Raw genomic sequence first — 11,379 nt, 5'->3', positions numbered from 1 at the left:
CAAATAGAATTTAACAATTTTTAAGTTTCAATTTTTTGAGGGACACAAATACAGTGCTATTCATACTAATTCTGTTTGATAATAAATTAAAGGGTAATATTTTTTTTTATTTTAAGAATCGTATAACATATTATGATTAAATAAAGTGAAGAGAAAAATACAAACGCTACAAATAGAGGAAGTAAATGCTGATAAGCACTCGTTGCTTATGAATGTTGTTCATGTGTACATACCAATGTCATTGCGACCGTCTCAATATAGGTAGACTTATTTACCCCGTTCAATACATTAACCTATTTAAAGTTTACACGCAAGGGTTTTTATTGCAACCAATGATTCATAGCATAATAACAATAGTTCTTTCATTCTATACGTTTTAAATTGTAGCGTTTAATTTAAATATCAAGTTCTTTGTAATTATGAACGAACAAGGAAGTAATAGATACCATCGATCTGTATTTCGTTGAAACTGGAAAACCCATCCAATGATTGATTTCAGACAAGTTTTGAAAATCAATATGCTCAATACGGCATATTTTCTGTTTTATTGACGATAATTGCACATACAAAAATGTTTTATACTACATGTGTTGTGATTTTAGTTCTACAGATATCTCTTTCTGACGCTGGTAAGTAGTTTTCTTTTAATATTTTTCATCAAATCAGTAATACGTTGCATAGAGTAATAGATATTAAAGATTTTTTTCGTTTTTACTGCTTTATATTTTTGATTAAACGAGAACACTTACTTCATATTCAAACAATGCCTCTTTTCAACGAACAGTGTATTTGCTTTAAATAGACTACATGCAAGATAATCCATACGAAAGAGTGTGTAAGAAGATCTAAATACAGTCCATCCTGTAATGTGTAAATTTAGTTTCAGATATGATAATTGTTATTTTCATGTCTGAAACTAAATCATGTATATTGGGTTTATTGTGTATCTTCGTTCAACGATTATACAAATCGAGGTCATTTTTCATAACAATAAATCGTAAAAAGAGCCATAGAAAGCGTTTTATAAAATCCCATCAATGGCGCTCGAATAAAACAATTCAGAGACCATTTCAAAACGAGGTTGAATAGAATTGCAAACTAAAATGTTCTGAGAGTTTAGCCAAATAGGATTAAGGTCACATTTGCCTTGGTTAGAAACATTTAAGAAATGTTTCTAACAATTAAAATTCTCTGAAGAAACAAATTACTAAAACAAAATGAAAAATATCAATGATTACTTCTATTGGGATACCATGAACTACAGTAAATTGTCAGTAAAGATACCTGGCTCGATATGCAGTCCATGTCAGTTATTATTCTGGCTTTCCAAGCGGGTTTTTTTTTTGTTCACCTATACGACTAGTCTCTAATTTTCAAAACATATGCAACCTATAAATGTGTTGTCATCACAAATTACAGACTTGCTTCCTATTCGAAAATATATACAATTCAAAATTAGGAACTGCTAATGCAGAGGAAATTTATATTTTAAAATTTATTGTTGCAATACATGCAGATTTGAAGAAAAATTATTGTTATAAAAATCTATAAATGGAAAACATAACCAACTTCAAGACCATTCAATGGTTATGTGTAGCTTATGTGTAGCTTGAAATAACTTGTGATCTAGATAGAAAACAAATTCACTGGTAATTCCTTCATTTTGAAACGGCTTAGGCCCACAAAATATTCTGAATCGATCCACCACTTATATTCAGCATCCCAAAAATCAAACACGGTGAGATATACACAAACAGCAATAATACATCCTTCATTTTGAGCAAATGCCTACAATATGAAAAGTTACAAGTTAAGCTGCTGACATCAAATCATTTTAATATACAAATAGCTGAATTTAATATTCAATCTAATGTGAAACACATCGCAGTATGTAAAAACTTCTAGATAGAAAACATGGTTAAAGCCTGAGCTAAAATTTTATATGAAAAGACAATTTAATGGGCTTGCAAATGGATGTCATCTTTGATATCTTTACACAAAACTAAGGATTGAATCATTAAAGATAGAGCCAAACGATTCTTCATCACAATTATGGACTTTTGATTGACATGATATTTGGTGTGTTCGGTTCACTTCATATTTTGATTATTTCATTTATATTTATAGAGGTAAACTACTTCAAACCTAGGACAGATATCATGATCTTAGTTTTACTTTGTCTGAGTAGTCCTTCTAATGGTCTTGTCATATTCCATTAAAATTTAATTTCATAAATCAAACTGCATCACACTAAAACTACTACAACAGAGTTCCGAGGAAGTCCAACTGAAATATTGTTGTTTTGAAAGTCACTGTAACCACTTATAGACGGAGCGCGCGTATTGAGTACGAGTTGTGCTAATACCTATGATTTTTTTCTTCAATACATACGATTAACTTCATCAATCAAGAGTTGGTTGACGGATATAATTTTCATGTGTCTATTCTCACTAGTGGTATGTTATTGCAGTCTTTAGATATATGTAGATACATACAATAGTGGTATAACATATGAATATGATAATTATTTCATTTTAGTCGATTGTGACTCTATGACTGAAAGGGGATTTGCATGACGACGACTGAACGAAGCAAAGGAGGAAAATTGATTTGACAAAATTTGATTTTAATGGATTTACAATTTATTTTTCAGGAAACATAATTCAATCAAATCATAATTGATTGATGAAATTTACAGCAATAATGTACTTGTGTCTCAAATTAGGTTCTTTGCTCTAAATGGAAATAACATTTATTAATTTCGTGAGCATACTCATATTCAAAGTATGTTTGTAAGACTTACATATGTTTTCTTCCATCGTGTATATGATGGTTTGAAATTATTTAGAGCAGGATTTGCTTACCCTTCCGGAGCACCTCAGATCACTCCTAGTTTTTAGTGGGGTTCGCGTTGTTTATTCTTTAGTTTTGTATGTTGTGTCATGAGTACTATTGTTTGTTTGTTTGTCTTTTCATTTTTATCCATGGCGTTGTCAGTTTATTTTCGATTTATGAGTTTGACTGTCCCTTTGGTATCTTTCGTCCCTCTTTTAGACATATTAGTATAAAAAAAGTATGCAGACCGATATTAGAAGTATTATGATTTATTTTATAGCATTTGATGCGTGTACAAACTACACCTCAATGAAATATGTAGATCGAAGAGCAGTACAAAATCAATTGGAAATTGGCAGTATAAATCCAATAAGTGATGATTTTCTGGAGAGTGGATGGTATCGTATTGAGAGTGCAGCTGGAGAAAATATGCCAACCGAGCCTCCAGGATCTTTACGCTGTGGAACGTGGTATCCGATCTGGCTAAATGGTACAGTATATTTTGCTTAATATTGAAAATTGGGTTAAATTATTTGCCTCTCTCTCTCTCTCTCCTTTTTTCATATGTTTGTATGTGAACATGAGTTTCCTTGAAATATGATGCGTTGCATTCATGTGAATGATTACATATCTTTTTTTGCCGTAAGTGGCTACATTCAAGATTACAAAATAAACAAACAACAAAGTAACTATCAAAGCGCGTATTCAAATATGCTGGATTTTGAAGGTATACGGTAAAAACCATAGAGATTAATAAAAGGCATATTTAAGAAAGTAAGTTAAACGATGAGTGCAACATCTGGAGCTGTACCTGATACAATTCTGGGGGAACTGAAAACACGTCTGGTTATTCACGGGGTCTTTTTCACAATCTGTATTTTGTCTTTTGGTTGTTTTTATGGCTTTGTCAATTAATCATCTATATATTAGTGTTTGATAATTGGAAGATAATGAAAAATATTAAACAGTATTGTGAAAGGATTTTTATTATCAGTGTTTTATTTAACCAAAGGAACATTACCAACAACTATTGGAGAAGAAATAGTTGGGCAAGTGTGCCTTCAAGGCTTTACAAAGAACTGCTCCCTAACTTGGAACATTGACATAAAATACTGCTCAGGAGACTACTTGGTATATAATCTGGTCAGATCCGAAACTACTTCGTCAGGTTATTGCTTTGGTAAGTATGTAAGAAGTATATTTTAAAGCATTTTGTGTATTCCTCAAGTTATGTAGACGATTCTTTACGAATAATAATCTGCTATTAACATATTATAAGACTGGTTAATTTCGTCAAATATTAAGCAATTAAATCATTGATAGTGCAGTTGATAGTGCAGAAAAAATTTTAAACAATGCCTTTGTATGATTTGTATAATGTGTTCTACAGGATGAGAGTTACATTCTGAAAAGTTTGCTTTTCTAGAGATACATGTATTTGATTTACTGTAAACTTAAAGGTAATGCGAGGAACTTTAAATCGTTATTTTATTAACTATTAATAAATACTAAATGAACAGACACAATTTTCCTCTCACTGATGAATGATTATTTCATTTTAACGCTAGTTTCACTTTAAACCAAAATGTATGACCAAAATAGATTGATAGTTTCAATTGTTTGGGTTTTTTTAATTCTTTTTGCAATGTTGATTTTCCATTGATTCCTTATTATCGTGTTTATTTCCCATTTACTCCATGATGTCCATGTCTATAGTGACGTCTCTGATTTTAATAAACGTAAATTAAATCTACCATGAAGAATCTGAGTTAGGAACGCGTTTTAACAAATAGCTTAAAATTATAGTTAAACCCTACATATATACAAAGAAGATGTTGTCTTATTCTTTTTTTTTATTGTGGTCAGTTATAAAACTCCTAAATTCACGAATAATACATTTTATTTATGTGAACATTCCCTACATATTATCAATGATTAGATATTATCTTTGTTGAATATGTATTGATTTTGATCCATCAAGTAAATAATTAATCTTCAATGTTTCTTATCTTATATTGTCAAAATTGAACCATACTTGCTGCTAAAAGCGAATTATCATTTCACTATTTCACTTTTTTTAATGATTGAACAAAACTTGAAATCCTATTTTAGATTTTTAGTACTTCTCGTAGCTAGTATCCCTTCAATACTGTACTTAAAATCTTAAGCTATCCTTTTTAAAACAAATATATATGATGATAACATCTTTATTATAATCTGTTTGGGATACTTTCAGAAATTTCAGTCTTGAAAGTAATTCTCTATACACGTGACATTGTGGTTTTAACTAGCCCTGTGAGTAATTAATAGTTTGTGTCTGTTGTCATTGTTTAGTTAAAAACATTTATTAAGATAAAACGAATAGAATGAGTTAAGCCTCTTTCCAGCTGGTTTTAAACAGGTTTTTTCTGTTATGTTCTGGTATACCACAACCACAATTACAATCACAATGTGTGAGGATATTCAGAAATTATCAAATCGTTTATTAGCGTTCACGAACTGTATGGGTTTTGCTTATTGATGAAGGTCACACATTGGCTTGTATTTGCCTATGCCTTTTTGTTTGTTAGATAGTTGTATCATTATAAATCAAACGGTTCTTCTCTTTTATACTTTGGGACAATTGGTTATGAGTTTACAGTCGATTACATTAAATGTGTAGTCAACGGTAGTATCTTTGGAGGTTAGGTAAGTACCCTCCTTTTAAGAGTAGACTAGTCAGAGATATCTATCTATTATGTTCGTCGAAGTTGGGATAAACAAGTGTATTTGTTAAAATACGCATACTAGCACTGTGTTGGGAGGTCGGGGTTAAAAAAAAGTATTTCAATTTTGTTTACTTACTCTATTATCTTTCCAATGTTATTTTTAGGTACTGAAGCCGTGACAGCAACAATTGAAACACCAAGTACATCAATAGCTACAAATACTGACGATCCAATAAACGGTATATTATCTTATTTATATTCCTTATTCTAATAATGAATTTCGTTTTTTTTAACCTTACTTTAAAACAATTTGATGTTTTTTGTACGTATCAAAGTCATAATGATCTAAAATGTCAAACTAGTGACATAATACATCGAATGTAGGATTAACATATTTTTTTATGATAGAATACTTAAGTTTGTATATAACTGAAGAAAAATATACAGAATTTACTTACATATAGTGTATGCCGATCAAGCTGTTGAAATGTTTTATTGTGGTGTTTTTTCGTTGATATGTTCATTTTGATTTGTTACAATATGCTAATTTGTATTTACTTCATTATAGATATGTTACATCTTAAACTTTCCGTAGTCATTTATTTATCGAAAATGCTTTTCTAAATAAATAAGTAGCCTTTTATAACAAAAACATACAGACATTAACTGCCAGGAACCTTCTTTTTAATATTTCCATATCAATGTATTTAACACGCTCAAAACCTTGCTTTGGGAGCTTGATTTACTAAATCATGAATCTATTAACGATTTGTAAAATTCAATAAAACTGGCTGTAAGATAGAATAACATGCATCTTAACTTTTTATTCATTTTGACTTGGATGGAGACTAGTCTCAGTGGCACTCATACCACATCTTCTTGTTTATATCTTAAGTATATTACATTATTTGTACATCGATACATTTAAAGAAATAATCATTGTATTTATCATTTTTAAACCTATTTGAATTATTTTACTTTTTTGTTCAGAAAATACGTTCTGGTTTTTTTTTTATCATTATGACATATTCGAATTTAACAAATTAATGGTGTCAACATTTACGGTATATCTGTTTCATAAATTATACTTATTTCAAATACATATTATTAAGGTTTTGATCCATGTGACCAATATAGCCTGATAGACTATCAGGACAGACGAGCGGCTACACGAACATTGGTCCTAGGAGAATACACGGCAATCAGTGATGACTTTCTCACTAGTGGGTGGTATCGAGTAGAGAGAAGTTCATGTGAGAAAATGCCCACATCAGCACCAGAGCCATTTCACTGTGGTACATGGTATCCAATTTGGTTAAATGGTAATATTTTGATTCTTTTTAATATTTAAACTACACAGCAACGATTTTTCATTGTGTGTTTATCTATAAGAACCGAGGAATATTAAAATCGGAAAGTCCTAATCAAATGGCAAAATCAAAAGCTCATACATATCAAACGAATGGATAACAACTGTCATATTCCTTACTTGATACAGGCTTTTTCTCATTTAGAGCATGGTGGATTGAATCTGGTTTTATAGCGAGCTAACCCTCTCACTTGTATGACAGTCGCATCAAATTCAACTATATTGACAACGACACGCAATAGCAATACTTTTGTTATATAATGTAATAAAACTATCATTGGTATCAATCGAATAGTCACAATGGTTTCAATCTGTAAGCCAAAATACAATTAAATGAAATTCATAATAAAAGAAATGGAATGAAAAAAAATGATATTTCACCTTTACTGATAAGCATCTCATGGGTCATTTGTTACATAAAATTGAGAACATTAAGATATTAATTTTAGTCCGGCGAACTTTCTGATGAAAAAACAATCAATTAATAGGCCTGATAACCTCAAGATGCATACAATTATATTAACTATTTCTCATATAAGATATAAGAAATAAAATATCTTGTAGGACAGTTACCAACAACCCCGGGACAACAGGTACAACAAACAGTGTGCCTGCAGAGCTTTACACAGACATGCTTATATTCGTGGAATGTAGACATAAAGCTATGCACTGGAGACTTTTTTGTATATAATTTACTGAATAGCAAAATAGCATCTTCCGGATACTGCTTTGGTAAGCTTTTTAACTCACTTGGTTTATTGAAAGAATTAACCATAAAAATGTCAATCTGTAAAAACATTCAAATTGATTCTTTAGAATTGTATAGGTTAATTTCTCTTCCGTGAAATACGTTTCATTGCAACTGCCTAAAAAATATAATGTAAAACTTTTTTTTGATTGAACATGTTCATTTTTTAACTTGAAATATTAACTACGTATACGTTAAAAATTGAGGTAAACCATTGCAACAATAAAATTAATATAAGGGAAGAAATGATTTGTTAACCTAGATCTAGATCTAGAACTTATATATACACATATTTACATAAATATAAGGTCCAAATATTAGTCAAATATCTATCGTGCGAGGGCACTGGGTCCTTACAAGTAACGATACCTGTACACAATGAATAAATTGTGATATACACCTTACAAGTGTACCAAACAACACCAATATTTAAAAAAAACCATGTTACATTGAATAGAGGTATCTGTAAATGTTTCGAATAATAGATATCATGCAACATTTTGAATATGGAAAATGAATCATATCAATCTTATCTGAGTTAACTAGAACAGTATTTTCAGTTATACAATTCAAACCAAACAACGCTTGTATATTTCTTTCATAGTCAATATCTTATTCTCACAATAGGTACTTTAGATGTATGTGCAGTAAAAGAAGATGATACCCCTTCCCCAAATGGTAAGCCTTATGTAAGATAAAAAAAATTAACATGACAGGTGTCACGAGTGGAGCAGGATCAAAGAATACTACCTGATTATCATCTTTTTCTTGCATGGTTTGGGTTGCTTACTTTATTTATTTATTTTTAATACGGTGGCCCATAGACTGGCTTTCCCTTTTTTAACATGTCAATGTCAATTTGTTATCGACTAACGAATTTGAATATCACTTTGGTATCTTCCGTCATGTTAGTAACAAATTTTTCAACACACCAAAAGAAAAAAGAATTCAAGAAACCTTATTCCGATCTTAACTTTATATGATTTACATACGTCTATGAAGTATTATTACCTATTTGTTTAAGAATACTAGATGTAATATACTACACGAAATGATTTTTACCAACTGTAAAAGACCTTGCGGTAATTTAAATGTACATATTAATAATCCTAAGGTTCGATCATTGTATACATTGTAGTTGTCTTAATTGACCGGTTTTTTTTTCATTTATTTAAACATATGTATATTAACATGTTTGTAAAACTGAAACAGTAATTTGACGTTTCTCATTGGTTACATAAACAAAACTTTATCTTTGTTATCTTCACCTGAGCAGACAACATTTTTCGATTTATGCTGCATTTTAATGTTAATAGAAGAGGGAAAAGGCTTATTATGACGAAAAGACGTATTCAATAGGACAATTATTTTTTCTTATGATTTTGTGCTATATTAATGGGATCGTATGTCTTGCTATATTTTTTTTTAATGTATATGTTTAATAATCAAAATGAATTTATGTGAAATGTTCAGCTTGATTATAATATACTTAATATGTTTAACTTAATTGTAACTCTTTTATATATTTACAGCGAATACGGAATATACTTTGGAAAAGGAAACTAAAGAATATGTTAAAATACTTGTCGTTGTGGGTGTCATATTCATCATAGTCGTTGTAGTGTTGTCCGTGTTACTTGCAGTATATTGTCGTAAAAGTCGGCGGAAAATCACAAATAGGTAAGTTGTGTCCTATCAAAGAAATTTGCACACTCACAGTACGTTTAGGGTCAAGTAAACTATTTTCATTAAGTTGAGCTCAACGTCGTCTAAGCCGTTAGTTAACATTTACAAACATTATTTTTAAAACACATTATCTGATTAGCACAAATTTGATGAATGTGACCTACCGAATTAGACTATTTACCGGATTTGTAATCACATAAGCAACACGACGGGTGCCACATGTGGAGCAGGATCTGCTTACCCTTCCGGAACACCTGAGATCACCCCTAGTTTTTGGTGGGGTTCGTGTTGTTTATTCTTTAGTTTTCTATGTTGTGTCATGTGTACTATTGTTTTTCTGTTTGTCTTTTTTTCATTTTTAGCCATGGCGTTGTCAGTTTGTTTTAGATTTATGAGTTTGACTGTCCCTTTGGTATCTTTCGTCCCTCTTTTTTAGTATTATTTACTACCTTTTCAAGAAATCTAAAATTAGGTTTGTGTATGCAGGTAAATGACAACTACTGCATTATATTAAATAGACTGATCTTTGTAGACTGCAAATGAATTGTTCGAACAGTATTGAGTTCACCACAGTGGATCAATCTGAAAATTGACAGTATACATGGGAATAATGTAATAATTTATTGTACAGACTTTTAGAAGCTCTTCAAATCTATTACAGATGCTTGTCCAAATTTGTTTCTAGAGTAGTCTACTTTGAGTTTTTGTGTGAATCTTTGATTTGTCATTAAATTCGATCTTCGAGATTTGAACATCAAAAAATAATACATGCCTATATTTAGTATCAAATTTTGAAAATGCACACAAAACCACTTTAACGATACTGTGAATTATATATATATACGTCTGAGTCAATGACAACTCTACAATAGATGTATCCATCGGATCGCCATCAATGATGGTGATACATGGCTGTGTACATAATGTATATACAACTCGTCTAAACATCAACCCAACAATGTTAGATCTATAAATTTGCTTTCGCAAATTTTTGGTTTTTCCCTCGCCGGGATTCGAACCCTGAAATCGTGACACCAAATCGCCTGCCCTGCAGCCGTCCCGCTAGACCACACGACCACCTGGGCTCTCAAAAAAAGATTTTTCGCTGGCCGTGTGTTACCTTTCCTCGTCAGTTTTAATCTAGCGGCGTACTACAGTACATGATATATAAGGCATGAAGATGTTATTGTTACAGATCAGCTAAATTATCTATATATATACCAAAGAAAGATATCTGTTATCCGAAATATCTAATATTTGTTCATTTTATAGTTATTTTATTGTGATGTTGTTCCTTTTTGACTTGTTTTATATATATATACACTATACATATATATTTAGTGTTATTTTTATAGCCATTGTCGGGTTGGCATACAACACTCGGGTTAACAAATTTGTTTGCATTATTTTATGATTGGTTAAAGTTTGCAAGTACAATGTGCAAACAAAAGCGACATTATGTTTTAAAATTTACGCAAACAGCTTGTACACTGAATATATATGCCATTAAGAAATTTGATTGATATCTTTTTTTCATGTAAATTGGTATGCTCAATTTTATCCCTTTAATCTTTAGGTTAATTGAAGCTATCCTTCAATCACTTTTTTCTTAATTCTTTTAAAAAATAAATAGGCAACCCAATAATTTAGTGTAATGTTGTTTTTCAGCAATAATGTACCACAACCAGGAAAAACCAACAAAACTGGAATCAGTCCACCTCTATATAAACGTAAAACTTCATCTGTAAATATCCAGTCTAAGACTCACATTGATAGTCCACCTCCGTACCGTAGCAGGGAACCATCGGTTACTAGCATCGGAAATTTTAATCCAGACAAGAAACTTACAGCTACCGACATATTTGCCGTGAAAAACACGGATAACATTTGACTGGTTGGCTATTTAAAACTTATCTTTGTAAATGGAGATGAGTCATACATAAGAAAAGCACACATACATACCATTTTTTAATTATCTGTAAAACAAATATTCTAGAGTCTTTCCAGAAATGAACAGTGGTATGCATGTTTTA

At 30.8% G+C, this 11,379-nt stretch overlaps 1 protein-coding gene across 1 annotated transcript; it reads left to right on the top strand.

Annotated features, from left to right (window-relative positions):
• Positions 1-438: 438 nt before the first annotated feature.
• LOC143072096 (uncharacterized) lies at positions 439-11,379 on the top strand. Its single transcript, XM_076246889.1, has 9 exons — positions 439-629; positions 3,116-3,325; positions 3,848-4,015; positions 5,708-5,782; positions 6,656-6,865; positions 7,477-7,644; positions 8,288-8,338; positions 9,193-9,340; positions 11,015-11,379. Exons 1-9 carry the CDS (start codon positions 572-574, stop codon positions 11,235-11,237), a joined length of 1,311 nt encoding a protein of 436 aa, XP_076103004.1. The 5' UTR covers positions 439-571; the 3' UTR covers positions 11,238-11,379.

The sequence above is a fragment of the Mytilus galloprovincialis genome, chromosome 4 (genome assembly GCF_965363235.1).
Source record: "Mytilus galloprovincialis chromosome 4, xbMytGall1.hap1.1, whole genome shotgun sequence".
Taxonomy (NCBI): Eukaryota; Metazoa; Mollusca; class Bivalvia; order Mytilida; family Mytilidae; genus Mytilus; species Mytilus galloprovincialis.
The sequence above is the reverse complement of the archived record's forward strand: the minus strand, read 5'-3'. Positions and strand labels throughout refer to the sequence as shown.

What these genes read in the sequence shown, in the direction of transcription:
- LOC143072096 (XM_076246889.1), top strand. Translation starts at nt 572, where the DNA reads ATGTTTTATACTACATGTGTTGTGATTTTAGTTCTACAGATATCTCTT. An exon ending in GTATCCGATCTGGCTAAATG is followed by an intron (nt 3,326 to 3,847) that starts GTACAGTATATT and finishes ATTTAACCAAAG; the next exon opens with GAACATTACCAACAACTATT. An exon ending in TTCGTCAGGTTATTGCTTTG is followed by an intron (nt 4,016 to 5,707) that starts GTAAGTATGTAA and finishes TGTTATTTTTAG; the next exon opens with GTACTGAAGCCGTGACAGCA.